The 22,201-nt window shown below is 31.8% G+C and overlaps 2 protein-coding genes and 1 long non-coding RNA gene across 5 annotated transcripts; all 3 read left to right on the plus strand.

Annotated features, from left to right (window-relative positions):
- LOC102585181 (inorganic pyrophosphatase 1-like) lies at positions 1–1,271 on the plus strand. Its single transcript, XM_006357312.2, has 4 exons — positions 1–257; positions 352–473; positions 560–761; positions 847–1,271. Exons 1-4 carry the CDS (start codon positions 120–122, stop codon positions 1,192–1,194), a joined length of 810 nt encoding a protein of 269 aa, XP_006357374.1. The 5' UTR covers positions 1–119; the 3' UTR covers positions 1,195–1,271.
- A 1,627-nt stretch (positions 1,272–2,898) lies between these two features.
- Positions 2,899–15,098, plus strand: LOC102584868 (inorganic pyrophosphatase 1-like). 3 transcript variants are annotated; one of them, XM_006357311.1, is made up of 4 exons: positions 2,899–3,300; positions 3,391–3,512; positions 3,609–3,810; positions 3,887–4,335. In XM_006357311.1, the coding sequence occupies exons 1-4, from the start codon at positions 3,163–3,165 to the stop codon at positions 4,241–4,243; spliced, it is 819 nt and encodes a 272-aa protein (XP_006357373.1). In that variant the 5' UTR covers positions 2,899–3,162; the 3' UTR covers positions 4,244–4,335. The 3 variants fall into 3 exon arrangements, with proteins under 3 accessions (XP_006357373.1, XP_015168912.1, XP_006357372.1); XM_015313426.1 differs by lacking the exons at positions 3,391–3,512; positions 3,609–3,810; positions 3,887–4,335 and adding exons at positions 14,098–14,219; positions 14,324–14,525; positions 14,605–15,098 and having other exon boundaries at positions 3,050–3,300; XM_006357310.2 differs by lacking the exons at positions 2,899–3,300; positions 3,391–3,512; positions 3,609–3,810; positions 3,887–4,335 and adding exons at positions 13,765–14,008; positions 14,098–14,219; positions 14,324–14,525; positions 14,605–15,098.
- Positions 15,099–16,036: 938 nt separating this feature from the next.
- Positions 16,037–16,688, plus strand: LOC107062604 (uncharacterized). Its single transcript, XR_001474745.1, has 2 exons — positions 16,037–16,248; positions 16,325–16,688. It is a non-coding gene; the product is annotated as an uncharacterized lncRNA (long non-coding RNA).
- The last annotated feature ends 5,513 nt before the right edge of the window (positions 16,689–22,201 follow it).

Genomic DNA, 22,201 nt, shown 5'->3' on the forward strand with positions numbered 1-22,201 from the left:
TAAAGCTCCCTCTTCATATGTTTGGTGTTCACAAACTCAAATACATCCCATAACAACAACAAACAGAGGTCTTCTCTCTTTTCTCGTCTCTAATTCCTCGATAGTGTAATAAAAAAAGAATGGCTGGAATTGTAGTGTTTTTCGACTTTGACAAGACGATTATCGATGTGGATAGTGATAATTGGGTGGTGGATGAGTTAGGCGCCACTGATTTGTTCAATCAGCTTCTCCCCACTATGCCATGGAACTCTCTCATGGTAACCTTTTTTTATCTTACTATAAATACTTTTATGCTTGTCTCTCAAGCTTTGCGCAATGGGCTTATAATTTCTGTTGTGTTCCAAATTACAGGATAGAATGATGAACGAACTTCATACACAAGTCATAACAATACAAGATATTGAAGAGGTACTGAAACGGGTTCCCATACACCCTAGGATTGTTCCAGCTATTAAATCAGCTTATGCATTAGGGTATGTATCTCATAATTTCAGCTATGTATTTACTCTGAAAATTGCGAGGTTTAAACTAATTGAATGTGTGTTAATATTATATTCAGGTGTGATTTGAGAGTAATAAGCGATGCAAATGTATTCTTCATTGAAACTATCTTGAAACATGTCGGAATTAGGGATTGTTTCTCTGAGATCAACACCAATCCAGGCTACGTCAATGAAGAAGGCAGGCTTCGAATCCTCCCTTATGTTGATTTTCAAACATCCCCTCATGGATGCAATCTCTGCCCTCCCAACATGTGCAAGGTAACTAAATCCTTTAATTTAGATTTAATGTGAAATTAGCTAATTCCTAAATTAGTTTTCCTGATTGAGATTCTGTTTAATGCAGGGTATGATAGTAGAGAGAATTCAAGCCATCTTGGCTAAGGAAGGGAAGAAAAGAATGATCTATCTAGGCGATGGAATCGGGGATTTCTGTCCCAGTTTGAAGCTCATGGAAACAGATTTTGTGATGCCAAGAAAAGATTTCCCAGCCTGGAATTTGATAAACGAAAACAGGACACTAGTAAAAGCAGCTGTCCACGAGTGGACTGATGGGGAAGAATTCGAGCACATTCTGCTACAACTGATCAACACGATCACTGTTGAAGAAAACCAATTGTTATCAGTGGAGTACTGCAAATTCCAGACGATGTCCAAAGAAGCCTTACCACTGGCTCTTCCAGTGCCTTACTAATGGGCTACGAGATTATTGTACTCTGTTTTGTATGTATGACATTTTTTTTTATCAAAAGTTAAAAAGTGATTGCTATATTTGAACATGTCGTTTGAGTTCAGAAGATTCAATTTAACTCATAATTTTCGACGCACCACATAAACTTATGATTAAAAAATTATTAAAATTGTACTCATAAATAGTAGTATACAACTTTTAAAATATGATATATTCAATGTTAAGAATCTAAAAAAATTGAACCTATAGAGTGTACTAGTCTGTTTGGTCAGGTTTTTAGGAGGCAAAACCATGAAAATTCCCTAATTTTTTATTATGAAAACATTATTACTCTCTTCGATTTCTAATTTGTTTGGGACACGGAGTTTAAAAATATAATGAATTGAATCTTGTGATTTTAAATTAAAGATAAGTCATTTAATCTTGTGATATTAAACATGTCACGTGCAAAATAGAAATTACCAAGTTGCTAAAAAGGAAGTGAGTCACTCTTTTTTAAACGACTTTAAAAAGAAAGTAAGTCAAATAATAGAGGTATTTTTGGACGAAATTATTAATGGCAAAGATATTTTTAAACCAAATTAGAAGTGAAGTTATTTTTATTTATTTCGCATAGTTTAAAACTTTTTAACCTTTTCTGTATTAAAAATCCTGGATCTATTCCCACCTTTCTATAAAGTCCTATATTTGTTTTATTGAATAATTTTACAATATTTCTGCCTTCCGATGGTAATTGGTAGGTAAGGTGCAAAGAGGATGTGTCTTTTGCTGAAGTTATTGATCATATCCGCGTGGCGATGAATATACCATATATTATAGTAAATTGTAGTTGAAAAATAAAATGATAAAAATAAATAAATAATATTCAGGTTGAGGCATACAAATCGTATTTTTTTAAAGGAGATTTAAGTCTAAAATTAGGTGCATGACTAAAGTAATATTAAGTGCATAGGTTAGTGGGTATAAATTGTGGTAGAAGACGATTATTGGTTCTTGTAACTCTATGACCGTTAGTTTCTTGTAACTCATATGACCGTTAGTTTTTTTATAACTTATGTAACATCTATCACATTTATCTACCCACATTACTACCAGGAGCAGAGGCAACATATACTTAGGGGGTATCATCCGAACCCTCTTCGGCGGAAAATATTACTATTTATACATGGTTAAAATTATTTTTTAGGTATGCATAAGAGATGTCGAACTCCCTTCCACTAGTTCGTGTGTTTACTTTTCAGATTTTGAATCCCTTATTAAATTTTTTGGCTCCACCACTGATTACTACCAATCATTCTACACCCTTCTACCTATTGATTATATGGAAGACTTCTTGCTTCTGTAACCGTAAATATTTTTACGCCTGTTTGATTTTATACCAAAAAAATAAAAATATTAAGTATTTTATATTTATGATTTTTAAGTGGCAGTTAAACAGAAAATAATGAACAAATAATATGAGACAGAGCCCAAAGGTAGAAGGAATAATTAAAATATAAAGAACGCGGTAAAAACAAATAAATATGGAATTCCTATATTACATCACATAAATCTAGATTTATTCTCCTATGTAATTCGTACAAGGATTTAGTTCAATCCTAATTTATGGAGAATTGCATTCCCTGCATGGAATATTCCGTCATATTCCTTCGAATTTCCATAAATCCTCCCAACTAATAAATGAAAAGTAATTTATACCATAAACCAAAAATATTTATCCACTGTAGGATCAAAATCTAACGGCTAATATCGAAAATTAGTTGAGTATGTTGAAAGAAGAAAACCAAGTGAGTATAGAAATTCCCTGCGTTAACTTATGTAATATTCCCTTAGCATCTTATTTTTTGTACCTAATTCCCTTTGTTTCCCTTCCCTATAAAGCTCCCTCTTCATATGTTTGGTGTTATACAACAACCAGAGGTCTTCTATATTCATCTCTTCTTTCGTCTCTGAGAAGTTACTCAAAAAAGAATGGCTGGAATTGTAGTGGTTTTCGACTTTGACAAGACGATTATCGATGTGGATAGTGATAATTGGGTGGTGGATGAGTTAGGCGCCACTGATTTGTTCAATCAGCTTCTTCCCACTATGCCATGGAACTCTCTCATGGTAACCTTTTTTTTTCTTACTATACTTTTATGCTCGTCTCTCAAGCTTTGCGCAATGGGCTTATAATTTCTGTTGCGTTTCAAATTACAGGATAGAATAATGAACGAACTTCATACACAAGGCATAGCAATACAAGACATTGAAGAGGTACTGAAACGGGTTCCCATACACCCTAGGATTGTTCCAGCTATTAAATCAGTTTATGCATTAGGGTATGTATCTCATAATTTCAGCTATGTATTTACTCTGTTTTTTTAAAAATAAAATTGTGAGGTTTAAACTAATTGAATGTGTGTTAATATATTCAGGTGTGATTTGAGAGTAACAAGCGATGCAAATGTATTCTTCATTGAAACTATCTTGAAACATGTCGGAATTAGGGATTGTTTCTCTGAGATCAACACCAATCCAGGCTACGTCGATGAAGAAGGCAGGCTTCGAATCCTCCCTTATGTTGATTTTATAACATCCCCTCATGGCTGCAATCTCTGCCCTCCCAACATGTGCAAGGTAGCTAAATACTAAATCCTTTAATTTAGATTTAATATGAAATTAGTTTTCCTAATTGAGATTCTGTTTAATGCAGGGTATGATAGTAGAAAGAATTCAAGCCAGCATGACTAAAGAAGGGAAGAAAAGAATGATCTATCTAGGTGATGGAATCGGGGATTTCTGTCCCAGTTTGAAGCTCATGGAAGCAGATTTTGTGATGCCAAGAAAAGATTTCCCAGCCTGGAATTTGATAAATAAAAACAGGACACTAGTAAAAGCAACTGTCCACGAGTGGGCAGATGGGGAAGAATTCGAGCACATTCTACTACAACTAATAAACACAATCAGTGTTGAAGAAAGCCGATTGTTATCAGTTGAGTACTGCAAATTCCAGACAATGTCAAAAGCAACTCATGGAGCATTGCCACCGGCTCTTCCAGTGCCTTACTAAGTACTAATGGGCTACGAGATTGTTGTAGACATTTTTTCTTTCGAAAGTTAAAAAGTGATTGCTATTATTGAACATGTGGTTTGAGTTCAGAAGATTCAATTTCACTCATAATTTTCGACCCACTACATAAACTTATGAGTAAAAAATTATTAAAATTGTACTCATAAATAGTATACATACATGAACTTGTATTTTTTTTAAATAATTCAATGTTAAAGAATCTAAAAATTCTGAACCTACAGAGTGTAATAGTCTGTTTGGTCCTCCTTTTAGGAGGCAAAAACAAAAACACGAAAATTCCTTAATTTTTTATTTTACATTTCTGCTCTCTCCGATTTTTAATTTGTTTGTCCTATTTTGACTTGACACGGAGGTTTAAAAAATAATGAATTGAATCTCGTGGTCTTAAATTAAAGATAAGTCAAATGTATCAAAATATTTTTAATCTTGTGATATTAAACATGTCACGTGCAAAATAGGAATTACCATGTTCCTAAAAAGGAAATGAGTCACTTTTTTTTCAATCGGCTTAAAAAGGAAAGTAAGTCAAATAATAAAGGTATTTTTGAACAAAATTATTAACGGCAAAGGTATTTTTAAATCAAATTATAAGTGAAGTTATTTTTTTTAGGGAAAAGGGTCAAAAATACCCCTCAACTTTGTTTTATTGTTTGACTATACCCTTACCGTTAAAACGAAGTTATTTTTGCCCCTGCCGTCTACAAACTCATCACATTTACCCCTCAATTGGATGGAAACCCCCAAATCAACAAAAATAACCCGATTTACTTAAATTAACCAATTTTAACCCGATTCCGATCCATCTAATAGATGACCCGCTTTGTTCATCTTCATCTTGAGATCAAGGCAAAAAACAATGGAGGAAAATACATTTTCAAAGACATGAATAACATTTTCATAACCTAATGGGATTAAGTAAATACAAGTAAGTAAGCCTAAAACCTCAACTTCCCCAACCTTCCTACTTCCCAGACGATTAAACCCATCGTCGCCGTAATCACTGTTCCGGCACCATTACAAAGCCCAAGCAATTCAGTCAGAAGCTTTTATGTCATAATCATGAGATGTTTCAATCGATTTATTTCTAATTCTCTGTATCACCGTTCCAGAACTATTTCCACATATCTAACACCTTATGTGCATTCACAATTCCACAGTCCAAGATTCAAAAAAATTCTGAAACCCATTTCTACAGCTTTACTAAACCGTTAATTAGTTCAAATTTCACAACATCAGCTCACGAATCAAAGTTGGCTCCATCAGGGAGAGTATCAGCGATAGTTAATGAGATTTCGAATTTAACTTTGCTGGAAGTATCAGATTTAGGGCAGGTTCTAAGGAAGAGAATGGGGTATTGAAGAGATGCCTGTAATGGCATAATGATGCCCGAGACGTGAGCTGCGGAAAAGATGGAAAAGAAGGCAAAGAAGAATGTTTGATTTGAAGCTCAAGGAAGTGATGAAGATGAACAGTAGGAAGTAGGAAATAGGGAGACAGATAAATTAGGTTAAAAATGAAGATGAACATAGGTGGGTTGTATCATTTGATGGGTCGAGTCGGGTTAAAATTGGTTAATTTAAGTAAATCGGGTTATTTTTGTTGATTTGGGGGTTTCCATCCAATTGAGGGGTAAATGTGATGAGTTTGTAGACGGCAGGGGCAAAAATAACTTCGTTTTAACGGTAAGGGTATAGTCAAACAATAAAACAAAGTTGAGGGGTATTTTTAACCCTTTTCCCTTTGATATATATAAGAACAATTTGTTTCATGTCCTAAGTATTGTTAAGAGACCGCGAATTACAACATTATCGAATTCAGCTTAAGTAGACACTCTAACCTACATATATTAAACAAATAATCTGAACGATTGTAATCTGTCTTTTCCACAAATAGTGTTGCAATGTGAATTGATGCTTGAATTTCTTTTACAATGTTTGTCAATTAGCTTATTTAAGGTTTCATTAATTTGGTCAATTACCACAAAAGGGAATACCTAACTTTTGCGTCTCCCTTTTTTTTATTTCGCATAGTTTAAGAATAATTTACCCTTTTCTGTATTAAAAATACTGAATCTGTCCCCGCCTTTCTATAAACTCCTATATTTGTTTTTATTGAATAATTTTAGAATATTTCTGCCTTCCGATGGTAAATGGCAGGTAAGGTGCAAAGAGGATGTGTCTTTTGCTGAAGTTATTAATCATATCCGTGTGTCGGTGAATATACCATATATTATAGTAAATTGTAGTTGGAAAATAAAATGATAAAAATAAATAAATAAGGCATACAAATCTTGTTTTCTTTAAGGAGATTTAAGTCTAATTTAACCGATTTATATTATAACAAAAATAATTTTTAGCGGCAATAAATATATATATTAACAGAGAGTGGTAAAATTTTTATCAGCATTAGATAATTGTCATTAGATTTAGTGTCACTATAGATATTATGGACATTTACAAAGAATACTAGCTAATTGACGCTAAAAAGTAAAAATACATATTTAACGGCAATTAATTTATTGCCACTAAAGATCCTTTTTGGTGTAGCAATATATATTACTCTGGACCCATTCTATTCAGATACAACAACTGAATAATATCATGTGACTCAAACAACTCCGAATAAGGTGAAGAGTTTATATAACCCATCATTAGAACACACGACCTTCCTTCACAATAAAATTTCTCTCTTTTGAGTGGTGAATAAAATTGAGGTAATATCTCAAAAGATTACTCAACTTTGAGAATTTACTAAGTTAGCGTTTGGCCATAGATTTCCAAATATTTTTGGCAAATATTATTTGGGTTAAAATTTGGGTGAAATTTCACCATGTGTTTGGCCATAGTATTTGGGAAACATATTTCACTTTTTTAGGAAATATGATTTATACCCATAAGTTTTTAAAAACTACCAAAACTAACCATAGGTTTGTATTACAAGTCAATTGGATCTTCGTTGCAACAAATAACAAGTAGTGTCCATGACACTAGAGCAATATGGTAGTTCAGAATGAGTACAACAAGCATCGTCCTATACATTGTGAAGTAGACAAAGCAAATGACTTTGTTACCCTGAGCCGATTGTTCATCATTTTCATCAATAAACATATCATCACTTTCATATTCACTAAATATTCTATCACTACTTTGGTGTTTACGTAAAAAATTATGTAATACAACGCAAACAACTATTATAGAGGGTGTTTCTGTAAAAGATAAAAATTTGGTGTAGAGTTTAATTTTTAAAAGATCCCAAATAATGAGATTTGACCCAAATACTAGTTTTTTTAGTATTTGAGAATTTGAGTTATTTGCCAAAAATATTTGTCAAATAATGACAAATTATATGGATAAACATTATTTGCCAAATTTTCCCCTAAATTTTACTTGAGAAATCTATGGCCGGGTCCTAAGAAAAGTCATTGAATTTCGTGATTTCAATGACTTGTCTGGTTACCACAATATACCTCTAAATTTGAATTTCCTCTATCTTCCTTCTTTATTTCCCCCCTTAATTCTCGTCAAAGCTAATGAACTGATTAAATATATTAACTTTAAAAAATCAAAATTGTCCAATCATATATATATATATATATATAAAGTTAGATAAAAAAGAAGTGATGTGGCACCTCTCAATGCCCAAGATCTTATTTATCTTTTTTGTGGTTTTTTTGACATTTTTTCTAATTTTTCTCAATTATTTTATTTCATAAAATCATCTTCTAAATTCACACCTCTTCAATTTCATAAATTTAAATCTTAATTAATTTAGTAATATCTACAACTCGTAACCTTTCATGTTCATAACCTTCATATTATTTAATATACAAATTTATAACTCCTTAAAATGACACTTATAAAAACTTATCTTGAGATATGTATGATGATTATTTTATTTTCATTTTCTTATTCTTCATCTTGTGTTTCTTTGGTTGGTCATTTTTTGTCTTCTTTGATCTTATTTTGCAGGAGAGATATGTATAATGAAGAATGTTTTACACAGTTGGATTTTATGAGGTAAAATGTTTGGACATACGTAGTATAATTATCACTTTTTTCTATTGTAAATATATATTTAATTTTTTTATTCTTGATTATACGAATCATGAGGTTTTTTAATTTTGGGAAAAAATAATTTGTTTTTTTCCTCTTTGTCGTTTCTAGAGAATATTAATGTTAGACATCCTTGCATAGTTTGGTTTGACATGTCTAATACTTATAATTATCACTTTTTTTATTGTAATTATATATTTAATATTTATTTTTTTGAATTGTAGATGATACAAATCATGATTTATTTTTTTAGAAAATAATGTGATTTTTTTCTCTTTTGCTTCTCTTTGTGGTTTCTTAAGATTTTTTTTTATATACTTATTTTTGTAGTTTCCAAAGAATCTGATTATTTTTACTCTCTTCTTCTCTTTGTAGGTTTTGGAGAATTGGATTATGTTATGTTGAGAACATGGTCCTTCTTTCCTCTTCATGCTCATAATTGAATATTCTTTAAAGTTTTTACTTGATTAGTTAACTTTATTTTTATGTATTTGTTGTTGTTGTTGTTGTTGTGTTGTTGTAAAGTTAACTTATCGTATTTTCAAGTTAAGGTAGAAAAGGGAGTTAACATATACATGTATGCTACTCAAGAAAGTATGTAGATAATTTTGTAGTTATGTGGATCAATTTTTATTAATTATAATGATAGAACATGAGAATGTAAAGTTGATTTGTAATTTTCAAGTTACAGTTTAATTCATAGAAAAATTGATTATTAATATGTAACTTTGCAATCTTCATATTTTAATTTTTATTATTATTATTGTTAGAAATTTTCAAGTTTTGAGATGTTTAGAGATCACTATTATGATTTGTTGGATTCGAACTCAAAATGTAAAAGTATTTGTTTAGGATAAAAATCATTTAGTAAAACTGTTTGTCTCTCTATTTACGTTCTTTACAAATATATAAATTATCTAAAAGAAAAGTGATATGCCACTTTTTTTTTTTTGCCAAGAATCATATTTATCTTTTTTTCTTTCATTTTCTTGATAATTTTTTTGTTTATATATTTCTTATTATTGTAAATAAATAAATATGTCAATTACTACTCCTTCATTTATTCATATTTCTTTAATAGAAATTTTTAATTGCCTTTATTTTCCTTACTTTCATGACATTTGATGATCATATAACTTCTAAATTATATTAATATAGTTATGTTCATAAAATTATTTGATATTTAACTGACTTTATTTTCCTTACTTTCATGATTTTTAATGATCACAAATTCTAAATTATGTTAATAGTCATGTTCATGATATCATTTAGTCATATATATAAATTAATCTTCTTTGTGTGGATTACATATAAACATTTCTATTATTACTACGTAATAATTAAAAATGACCAGCTCCAAAAACTGTATCATATAAACAATTAAAAGAATATAGTTGATACCTCAATGAAAAATGTGAAAGAACAAAGAAAGAAAAGGAGAAATCTAATATTATATGCTATTGCACTTTCCATTCAAACAAACTATATGCATATAATTTATACAAAGTGTAAGCATATAATTTAATTTATTAAAAATGATGAACATTTATTTTCTAATCGGTAAAGGAAGAGAGTGGGTGTTTCACTTTTCAGGTTTTATTGAAATAATAAAGTAAGACTAATGTGGAATTAATATATAGCACATAAATTAATAAATAAAAAAGAGAAAATTTAAACACAATAACGCTAAAAGCCAAAAATAGGAGAATATATATATATATATATATATATATATATATATAAAGGTAAATAACGATAAAAGCCAAAAACAGGAGAAGAAATATAAATAACATCAATATATATTATAATTTTTTTTGACATTTTTTCTAATCTTTTTCAATTATTTTATTTTATAAAATCATCTTCTTAATTCATACCTCTTCAATTACATAAATTTAAATCTTAATTAATTTAGTAATATCTATAACTCCAAACCTTTCATATTCATAACCTTCATATTATTTAATATACAAATTTATAACTCCTTAAAATGACACTTATAAAAACCTATTTTGAGACATGTAATAATTACCACAATAATATTGTAATAATAGGAACAATTGTATTAGTGTTGTAAAAAATTATTCAACTCTTGGTACTTTTTCTACATCTTCGTCGTTGCATACACGTATTCTTTTAAAAAAAATATTTCTTCTCACTACTGATAATCTCTATACGATAAATTATGTGATTAATTTTATTTTATTTTTATTGTAAAAGTAAAACCTCAACGACAGTGTTTCACTATAGCAACTTGATTTTCTCTTATCGCAGTGCTTACTATAAGAATGAAAGTTTAAATATATATTTTTAATATTAATGGATCTTGTGACACAAATATGTAGTAAATGAATGCCAGTACGAGCATCAAATATCGAAAAAAAATTCTCTAACTTTTAAATCTCGGGCATAAATATGTTCGAATGTAATTCAAGTATATTTTTTTCTCACCATGATTTAGTACAAATATATTTTCATTTGTATATTTTTTATTATAGAGTCATTTATACAAAATAAAAAAAAATCATGTAATTTATGATCGAGTAGATTTAGTATTGTTGGTTGAACCAATAATATTACTGTAAGAATCATTGAATTTAGTATGAAACTATGATAATTAGATTGTTACTTAACTGAAGCTTTTCATATCAATTTTTATGTTTTCATCTTTTTTATCAGCAATTTTAAATTGAAAAATGCAGCATGAGATTTTTTAGCAATTTTTCTGAATAGATAATATTATAATCATAACTTAATTTGTATTTCTCTCTTTTATTATATCATTTATTAATTATTTTAAAATATATTTAATATCTTTTTATATCCATACAAAGCACGGACAAGTACACTAGTTCATAAATAATAATTAAGAACTACCCTTTTATAATTGATATTGTTTAATACCAATACACCGTCCATATATAAAAAGTAAACATCTAAGAAACATATCACATGATAATGGTGCATTACCAAATCAAGATCTGGCAAGATAAGTGAAAAATAAAAGCAAGAATCATGCTATTGCCTTTTATCTGGTGGACGTGTCAAAAATAATAATAATTTGAATGCTTCTAAATCAACAAACTGATCACGGGTCTGTTTGGAAGGACACCCTGGTAATTGGATTTGATGTAATTGGTGTAATTACACTGTCTTGTCCTGTTTGGAAGGACATGTAATTACTTGGTCAACATGTAGTTGGTGTAATTGGCAGGGGGTAATTACACTCTACAATTCACAGGCAAAGGCTGTGAATGCTGGTAATTACATGGTGTAATTACCCCCTGATTACTATTTCATTTTTTTTTAATTTCTATTTTTTATTTTTTTTGTTTTAATTTTTTTTACTTCTATTATTTTAATTTCTTTTTATTTTTATTTTTATTATTCTAAAATTTGTAAAAGTCTATTTTTTATTTTTTATTTTTTATTATTATATTTCATTTTATTCTTATTCTCAACCTTACTTTACATGATTTTATGTAATTTTCTCGTATTATCTATTTCTTTATGCCATGTTTATTTTCTCATTAGCATAATTTTATTAGTATTCTAATTTTTAAATTAAAATAGAATTTATGTTAAGTAAGGTTATAGACCTACGTTTTCTTTATTATGAAGAAATAAAAATAAATCATATTTATTGCTATGTTGAAATTTGTTATAAGAGTATTATGTTAAATTTTTTGTTTTGAATTTATTACTTATGTTATATTTTCAGTTTCATTTGTTTTAGTAATATTGAATTTACATTGCACGTCATTTTTTAATTAGACTTGATAGATTATATTTTTGTCAAACATTTAATAATTTATGATATTTTATTTATATATTACTATTCTTTTTATCAAACATGCATTTCATAATGTTCGTAGAAACTTCATACTTTTAGTTGTTACGATCAATTCAATTGAAATATATTAATTTGAAAATATATAAATCAATTATTTTTTCATAATATTAGTTACAGTAAATATGTTTATTAATTAATATATTTTCAAAAAAGAATATATATCTTAAATATTTAATTTAATGTCATTTATAAAATTTCTTATTTGTCTAGTATAAATTTTAAATGATTAATTTTATTTTAAAATTTATTATAATTTATGATTGCAATTGTGTATCCAAACAGAACATGTGTAATTACACTGTGGCATCCAAACAGGACATGTGTAGTTACAGTGTAATTACACTGTGACAATCAAATATGTCAGTGTAATTACTAGACTGTGTAATTACTATGCTGGTAATTACTACCCTAGTAATTACACCAATTCTAATTACTTGGTGACTTTCCAAACATACCCGTAATTTCATTTTTCCTAGAGTTCTCCAGATGTCCCCTTGAAATTTCATTTCTTTCTACAGTGGAGATAATCTTACACGTAATGACAAATCACAATCATATTATTAAAAGCTTGTTGTAAAAATAAATTTCTTTTTAGTGTTCAAAAGCAATATTTCAAAGTTTTTGTATGTGCTCTATTATTTGTATGGATAAATCCTATAATAGAATATATAACTTCAATTATTAAAATCATTTTTTCATCGCTTAGCTTCATAATAATTATGTAAAGCTTTTACATAATTTTTTCAGAATAAGTCAACATTCGTTACGATCAATGAATAATATTATCATTCAAAACGTGAATATTTCTGCTCCATTAATCCAATTGATAACTTTTAATTTCATATGCCACTTGACACATACAATTCTGAATCTGATTCATTTGGTGTTAGGGAAGAGAAGGGCTCAATCGATTTTTTTTAATGAAAAGTAATATATATATATATATATATATATTGCTCTTAATTTTTTCATATATTTAATTTTTTATATCATAAATCATCATAATTGCCATTTGCCACTACCACAGTTATAGTAACAATTGGAATTATGATCGAATATCTCCTAATATAGAACCACCACTTGCTCTCTTATTCAGATTCCCTTCTTGCTACTGTCACCGTAAATATTTACCCGTATTTAAGCTATTTTTATACTAAAAATATATATTAAGAATTTTTTATTTATGATTTTTAAGTGGCATGCAAAGAGAAAAAATAGATAAATAATATGAGATGGAGCCGGAAGGAGTAATTAAAATATAAAGAACACTAAAAAAACAAATAAATCTAGATTAATTCTCCCATGTAATTCGTACAAGGATTAAGTTCAATCCTAATTTGTGGAGAACCGCATGGAATATTCTGTCATATTCCTTCGAATTTCCATAAATCCTCCCAACTAAGATGAAAAGTTATTTATACCATAAAGTAAAAAGATTTATCGACCGTAGGATCAAAATCTAACGGCTAATATCCAAAACCAAGTGACTAAAGGAATTTGCGTTAACTTACCACTAACTTATGTAATATTCCTTGGCATCTTATTTTTTTTTTGTACCTTATTCCCTTTTTCCCCCCTCCCTATAAAGCTCCCTCTTCATATGTTTGGTGTTCACAAACTCAAATACATCCCATAACAACAACAAACAGAGGTCTTCTCTCTTTTCTCGTTTCTAATTCCTCGATAATTTACTCAAAATAAATGGCTGGAATTGTAGTGTTTTTCGACTTTGACAAGACGATTATCGATGTGGATAGTGATAATTGGGTGGTGGATGAGTTAGGCGCCACTGATTTGTTCAATCAGCTTCTCCCCACTATGCCATGGAACTCTCTCATGGTACCTTTTTTTTTCTTACTGTACTTTTATGCTTGTCTATCAAGCTTTGTGCATCGGGCTTATAATTTCTGTTGTGTTTCAAATTACAGGATAGAATGATGAAGGAGCTTCATACGCAAGGCAAAACAATACAAGACATTGAAGAGGTACTGAAACGGGTTCCCAGACACCCTAGGATTGTTCCAGCTATTAAATCAGCTTATGCATTAGGGTACGTATCTCATAATTTCAGCTTTGTATTTCCTCTGTTTTCTTTAAATCTGCATAATATAAATCAGAGGTTTAAACTAATTGAATGTGTGTTAATATATTCAGGTGTGATTTGAGAGTAATAAGCGATGCAAATGTATTCTTCATTGAAACTATTTTGAAACATGTCGGAATTAGGGATTGTTTCTCAGAGATCAACACCAATCCAGGTTACGTCGATGAGGAAGGCAGGCTTCGAATCCTTCCTTATGTTGATTTTCAAACATCCCCTCATGGTTGCAATCTCTGCCCTCCCAACATGTGCAAGGTAACTAAATACTAAATCCTTTAATTTAGATTTAATATGAAATTAGCTAATTCCTGAATTGAGATTCTGTTTAATGCAGGGTATGATAGTAGAAAGAATTCAAGCCAGCATTGCTAAGGAAGCGAAGAGAAGAATGATCTATCTCGGGGATGGAATCGGAGATTTCTGCCCCAGTTTGAAGCTGAGGGAAGGAGATTTTGTGATGCCAAGAAAAGATTTCCCTGCCTGGAATTTGATAAACAAAAACAGGACACTAGTAAAAGCAGCTGTCCACGAGTGGACTGATGGGGAAGAACTCGAGCGAATTCTGCTACAACTAATCAACACAATCAACATTGAAGAAAGCCAATTGTTATCAGTGGAGTTCTGCAAATTCCAGACGATACCCAAAGCAGCTCATGGAGCCTTGCCACAGGCTCTTCCTGTGCCTTACTGAATACTAATGGCAAATCATCAACATGAAGAAAGAGATAAACTAAAAGTGGGCCACGAGATTGTTGTACTTTATTTTGTAGTATATATTTGGCATATTTTCTATCGAAAGTTAAAAAGTGATTGCTATGCTTGTTACAATTCTGTTAACCTATTTAATATTCCTTCCATTCCATATTAACTTAAGCTTTGAGGTGTTTCACATTTTTCAAATTAACTTAAGTTTTCAATCTTCAAGACTATTTTTAAAATATTCTTCCAATTTTACCCTTTAAGTTAGTATTGGAATTAGTTATTATAATTAATGTTTAGTTATTTTTGACAATAATTAATAAGGATAAAAATGAAAAATTATGTTCAATTTATGTCCTAACCTACTTTTCTTAAAGGGTGTGAAACACCTCAAAGCTTAAGTTAATATGGAATGGAGGGAGTAGTAATTGAATAATTTGAGATCATTGTTTCATTTTTGTCACGTTTGAAAAATTTGTACAAAATTAACCTCAGCACAACACAATAACTGAGGGGTGAAACCCAAGCACCCAAGTAGGTCCGGCCGGCTTCAAAATTTAGAATTTCAAACTCCCAAGTAGGTCCGCCCGACTTCAAAATTTAAAATTTCAAACTGTTAATTCTGACTTCGCTTCTGACACAATTAAAAGAATAAAATACTCTTTTAACAAATTGTGCTGTGTGGGGCATAACTTTAGTACAATTTTTGCTCTATTTTATCTTGTTAAATTATTCACAAGTTTTATTGATTTTACCTACCATGTTTTGTTCATAAGTTATATCAAGTGGGGCATTTTTTTTCATCACAAAGAAAACTCCCAGCCATTATCCTTTAGGTATGCACAGGGTAAAACCCTCACTCCTTCACAAATTTTACATTACTGGTAATACTTAGTGTTGCATTTATTCTACTTAATAATTTAATTTAAAGTTATAAAAAAGGTTTTACTGGATTGACAAAACTTATGTGTTTTTTTTTTTTTTTTTAATTAATATTGGTGGAGCTGTTAGCTCCTTTATTTATTTCAATAAACCCAAAAATTTACAAATATAGACCTGTAAAATAGGCCCAAAGGAATGAAACAAAAAACATGAAAAAATGTGGGCCAATCCAAAGGGAAATGGCATACTATAAAAGAGAGTAAGATTTCCATTTGCATCCTCTTTGTCTCCTCCGCCTCTTACACAGTAGCTTTGAGGAACAAAATGTCCTCAAGTTGTGAATTATTTATGTGTATCTCCTGACCTCCTTTACTCTGATAATTCGAAGCTCGCAGCAGTAAGTCTTCCCCCCTCTCCATTTATGTGTTGTAATGCCAATCACTCTTCCTTCCTGACCTCGGCTTCCTTTGTAGTGGTAAACTTCGGTGGTGCAGTGGATCTGATGCCAAGTCCTGAGCTATTGCTTGGAAAATGTAAGCACATCTCCATACTTTTCATTTTTGCCTTACTCCACACTGATTTGAGACGGACATAGATATTCCAAGACAACCTCTCCGTATCTGATTTGATCGACTTCGTTTTTGCTGGTGGAGCTTTTTGTAAGCTGACATAGCTAGGACTATTGTTTTCTTCACAGTTATGTATGCCTGTATAGTGGAAAAATTTGATGTACATAGCATAACTGTGTTCCTTGTTAATCTCTTTTATCCCTCCCCTGATGTGTTGCTTGTACTGTTATCTTCCTTGTTTTAATCCGTAGTGATGGAATTTCTGCTTTATCCATGTTCACAATTCCTCTACATTCCACTGATAACTGTTGGAAAACATGTATTTGTATTGCATTCGTTTGCTCAAATGCTTCATTTGCCAATTTATCTGCTAGTTTATTAGCTTCCCGAAACACATGTTGAATCTTTGCCTGTGTAGAGCTAATTAACTCTATTATTTCCAGTATTTCCTCTGCCTGCTGCCATGGTACCTTCCAATTACCTCGAATTATATTTGTAATGCTTAGAGAATCTGTCTCTAGAATGTAATTGTTGAAATTATCTCTTGCAATGTCTTAGTGCTTTAAAGACTGCTAATATTTATGCCTCCATGTTCGTTCTATTTCCCAATTGCCCTGCCTCCGCATATACAATATCTCCTTTGTCGTTCCTTAAGCAAAATGCATAGGCACTTTCTCTAGGATTCCCTCTACTAGCTCCATCCGTGTTGCATTTTATTGTACCATTATGAGGTTTCCTCCAGCTCACCGCACAGTAATGCAATCTGGGTTTGTACTCCTTAAGTATTTTGACCATCTCTCCCCAATTTTTAGGAACTTTAATCCATGGATATTTCATGTTTATCAATTGTATGATAGTGTTGACACACTGACTCTTCAACTTATAAAAATTTATATCCAATCCATGTCTTCTTGCATTTCTCCGTTTCCACAATTCCCATAGTATAATGCTTGGTATTGCTTGAAAAATGAATTTCAGTTTGATAGGAGTGTTAACTTCCCACCATCCTGTTATCATCTGTTTCAAACACCCATGTTGTTGAATACCTGCACATGAAGCAAACTGCTTCCATAGCTTTTGGGCTATGGGAGCTGTTAGAAATAAATGTTGTATAGTTTCCTCCTCAAACTCTTCACAACAATAGCATCTCGATGCTATAGTAACCCCCATCCTTTTAAGATTTTCCTCCGTGGCAATCCTTCCCTTCCAAATTCTCCATAGTAAAAAACTAAGCTTAAAAGGAATCTGTTTGCCCCACATATTCGCCCTCCATTCCTCCTTCTCCCTTCTACATCGCAGCATATCAAAAGTTGATTTGATTGTGAATTCCCCACTTGTACTTCCCATCCACCAAGCTTTATCCCCCTCCTCCGTCAGACGGGGGGTAATGCATTCCGTAATGTACAAGATCATCTCTTTCGACACTATTTGTCCCAGCTTTTGAATATCCCATTCTCCATTTGTAATGAATCTTTTCACCTCTATCTCTTCCTCCCCTCCACCATGGTCCTCTATAAAATATAAAGCTCCTTGTTTTGTCCAATTATCAAACCAAAAACTCATTTCTCCATATTTGAGTTGCCACCAAACTTATGTGTTGTTTAATCGTCTGATCACAAAATTTATTGGACGGATCAGACATGATACTATTTCCATTTTATCTTCTTTTGTTCTAAAAAATTATTCACGAGTTCTTTTTTTTTAAATTGACAAACTTGTTCATGTCGTTCAATTATCTATATCTATAAACAAGTTATTTTCTAATCAAGATATAGAATCATAAATCATAGAAATAAAACGGATACACAAAGTAAAAGGTTTACCACTGGATCTATATTTACAATGTGTTTTTTTTTAAAAAAAAAATGAAGATAAAAGTCAAATATTGACCTACAAATATATGTGATGTTTATTGTAACGACTTGATTTCCGTCGTTAGGGAAAAGCCAATAGGGAAAGAATTGGGGCCAGAAAACTTTTGAGTAGTGATTTGAAATTTCCTAACCTAGTCCAGATTTGGACGAAATCGAAGACTTTAAGGTGTAGGGAAATCTGGTAGCAACCGGGTGAATTAATTATGATTTTGATTACATGAGTAATTAGATAACTGTTAAAGAATCCGTCCGACTTTACATAATTGAATTCGGGTGAGTAGAACTCCCAGAATCGATCTTAGCGTAAAGGGTATTTTATGAGCATCGTGGGTTAGAGGTGTGTTGTGAAATGAGAATTTTGGAATTCTTGAATTAGCTCTCTGTCTTGCATAACCCGCTTTGGCGCTGGGTTTTGCCACTCTAGCGGGGACGCTACAGCGGGGTGACGGCCGTTGTGGCGGGATCAGTGTGAATTAAAGCCGTTAATAAACCCCTAAACGACCTCATTATGTGTTTTTCGACTTTTAGAGCTAAGGAACGAACCCCAGGCGACTCCTACTCGTTTTTCACCATTCTTGAGGCTAAAGATAAGCTTTTCACTCCCCGAATCCATTTTTCGATCCGTAGAACGTAATAGAATGGGTGAATATTGATGGGGAAGGGTTTGGTTATGGATTCTATGGTTGAAACAACCATAAATTGGATAATTAGGATCATGGGTTTGATCTAGGGTTCATAGAATTGTTAGTAATTTGGGTAATTAGTGATTGTTTATTGATTCTCGTATTATATTGATACTTTGTAGACCAAGAACAAGCGGAATGAATCCGGAAAGGGAAGGATCATGTCACCCCTCGAGCCCACGCCCTGGGCGGGACTGGCACTCGAGAACCATTGCTAGCCCCAAGCGAACCCTTGACCTGACTTACTTACTCAGCGGAAGACTTAAACTTTAGAAATAACCTCAAATAAGGAACTTATGAAAAATCTTAGAATGTCTATAAAGAAAGCATTCAAAACTAGCCAAAATGGCTACTCAAGTCTCATAGCAAAACATCTGAAATACAAATCTAAAAGACTCATAACTAATTGTCTGACTATCTATGAGGCCTTTAAAAACAACTGAGATGGATGTTGGGACAAGCCCCACAACATCCTATTGATCTGATAATAAAACTGAAAGCAATAAAAGGAGTCCTCCGAAATGCAAGGAGGCTCACCAACTAACTCCGAACTGCTCACTGGATCAACGATGTGCTGGATGCCGATCCTAGTTACCTGTGTTTGCATCATAAGACGATCCAGGCCGACTGGCATCAGTACATTGAATCTACGAGTATGCGAGTTGGAATGCTAAATACAACATATGCCTGAAAGGAATATGAAGAACTTACCTGGCACAACTCAACTCAACATAACTGAACTCATTTCAATATAAAGCAGTTTAAAACAAGTGCAATATAAAGAAAAGTTGTTTAAAAACATAATGTCAACTCTGTGTGTATGTAAGGGTACAACAAAACTCTGAAATGTATGTAAAAATACAAATAACTAAGTATATAAGAATACAATAACTTCTGTGGAAGTTTCTCTAACCGACAACCATCACGTAAGAGCTAATGTGATAATACAACGTTTTGCCTCACGCTGCCAGGGTCGTCCTATACCTTGCCATGAGTATAGAACCTAAACTACTAAGTGGATCCACTAGTCTATGCTAAAAAGCACTAAATGAATCATCTAAAAAGTACGACCATTTTCTACCCATGGTGGCTACATGATTTATGAGGGTTGTGAGTTGTCTGAACTCTCCCCCATATCGGTGCTCAATACTACTCCCAAAAATATACTTAGCTCATTATGTTTAAAAATATTCTTCTTCTGTGATTTGAGATTAGTGCTCAAAAACTTAGCTCAGAGGCTAAGTGTTGGACCATTTTTTCCAAATGACATATATTATTTCCTAGATACCATTAGTTCAATTCCCATCCCTAAAACATTTCCCTCTCTACAATCCTCCATTAAGAAGAAGAAGAAGTGGGAGTTAGGGTTTTGGATTCAAGGCTTTCTTCATCAAATTTCGTGGGAGATCATAGCAAAGGTATGGTGACCCTTGATCCTTGATTATCTTTCCTTCAAGGAGTCCATTAAAAAGGGTTTCAAAAGTCTTCAAAGAACAAAACTTCTATTTTCTATTCTAGTTATGGGTTCATGGGTAAAATGTTTTCAAAGTCATTATATTGGTGAATTGAAGTTCTATTTATGATTTTAAGATGATTTTATATGAAACTTCTTCAAGAACCCATGTTTTCATTAAAAGCCTTGAATTTGCTTATGAAGTGGGTTTAATGCCTATGATTTAATGTTGATGAAATTGTGTTTAGATCGGATTGTATTGTTGATTTATATGGTTTTGTATATCTATTTATGATGAATTGTTGGTATATGGATGAATTGAGGATTATGGCTTTGGTGGATGGTAAGTTGGCTTAATCTCATATTATGGATAAAATTGTTCTTGCTTGGTTTGATCCACTTATGGTGGAGGTGTTTAATTATGGAATGTATTGTGACCATGGCCTTAAAGGCAAGACATGAGGAGCTAATGTTGACTTAGAATTGTTTACTTGTTTGTTACATTGTGACCATGGCCTTGAAGGCATAGTATGAGAAATTTAAGTGTTACATGACATTTTTATGAATGGACATTCAATGGAGCTAATGTGATCATGTTATGAAAGTAAATGTGTTATTATTGAAAGGATTTTTCTCAATTTGACACTCATGAATGTTGATGATAGAATATGAAGGATTCTTCAATATAAAGTATACCTTGAATTGGTAGGGCTTATGCATCATTTTCTTGTATAAATGATTATATTGTTGATTGTTGAATCCTTGGATCGGTAGGCTAATGGCACCCTTCCATTAATGATTAGTAATGAACCTTGGAATCGGTAGGCCTATGGCACCTTTCCATAAAGGTTAATGATGAGACTTGAATCGGTAGGCCCATGGCACCCTTTCAAGAGGAGTTAATGAGCTTTCCTAAATGAACCTTGAAACGGTAGGCTTAAAGCACCCTTTCACGTGTTAATAAATGTAATTTGGAGTTGGTAGGCCAATGGCACCTCTCATATGTGATAATGTCAAGATAACGAACTATTCTATGGGAATGTTGGCTAAGCACCGAGTGGATTTGGTTAGATGGAAACTCCCCCAATAGTTAGGCATGAGTTTCAATGATCGTCTACCTTATCCCATAAACTATGTGCCCGCATAGGAAGCTAGTGGATCCATTAAGCTATATATACCGGTCTTCCTTAGGCAAGTAGACCACCTCTTTACGGTGTGGGGACTTATGACACCGGATTCCATGACAAGCTCTCATGGTCTATGTCGGTTAAATGCTTACTTCCCATCATGTGAGATTTCATTATGGTTTCTTGATAGGTTCTACAAAGTGTAGGTAGTAGTATGGGATGCTACCTATACATTGCACGAGTAGGCTTGGAGAGGGTCATAGTGAGTTTCTCTAAATCCTAATGTATGTGATACAATTGTGGCCTAAATGAGGTTATTAAAGAATGTTGGCTCTCAAATGCTTAATATGAGATGCATGCTATACTTGGGTTATATTACGAGTTATTTTCCCTTGTCATGTCTTAATTAATGATATACCTCTTATGTATGAATATTGTGCAAAGGTGAAAGAAAGGAATGATAAGTTACCTTAAGTGACCTTAATGTGGTGCCTTAGTATGGATGGTGGTATGGGACGCCATCCATACATTGCACGAGGTATAGCATAAGGGTTTCTTGAGGTGAAGGTCCAAGGTAAAGGTTTTCATGTTGAAATTGTTTAAGGTAATATTATGACTTACTTGATGTTTATGCTTGTATTGTA

This window comes from Solanum tuberosum, unplaced genomic scaffold (assembly GCF_000226075.1).
Source record: "Solanum tuberosum cultivar DM 1-3 516 R44 unplaced genomic scaffold, SolTub_3.0 scf00246, whole genome shotgun sequence".
NCBI lineage: Eukaryota > Viridiplantae > Streptophyta > Magnoliopsida > Solanales > Solanaceae > Solanum > Solanum tuberosum.

Bases quoted from the DNA above. Each gene is read 5' to 3' on its own strand.
- LOC102584868 (XM_006357311.1), top strand. From the start codon at position 3,163: ATGGCTGGAATTGTAGTGGTTTTCGACTTTGACAAGACGATTATCGAT. The intron at 3,513-3,608 runs GTATGTATCTCA...TAATATATTCAG, and splicing joins AAATCAGTTTATGCATTAGG to GTGTGATTTGAGAGTAACAA. The intron at 3,811-3,886 runs GTAGCTAAATAC...TGTTTAATGCAG, and splicing joins GCCCTCCCAACATGTGCAAG to GGTATGATAGTAGAAAGAAT.
- LOC102585181 (XM_006357312.2), top strand. From the start codon at position 120: ATGGCTGGAATTGTAGTGTTTTTCGACTTTGACAAGACGATTATCGAT. The intron at 258-351 runs GTAACCTTTTTT...TCCAAATTACAG, and splicing joins TGCCATGGAACTCTCTCATG to GATAGAATGATGAACGAACT. The intron at 474-559 runs GTATGTATCTCA...TATTATATTCAG, and splicing joins AAATCAGCTTATGCATTAGG to GTGTGATTTGAGAGTAATAA.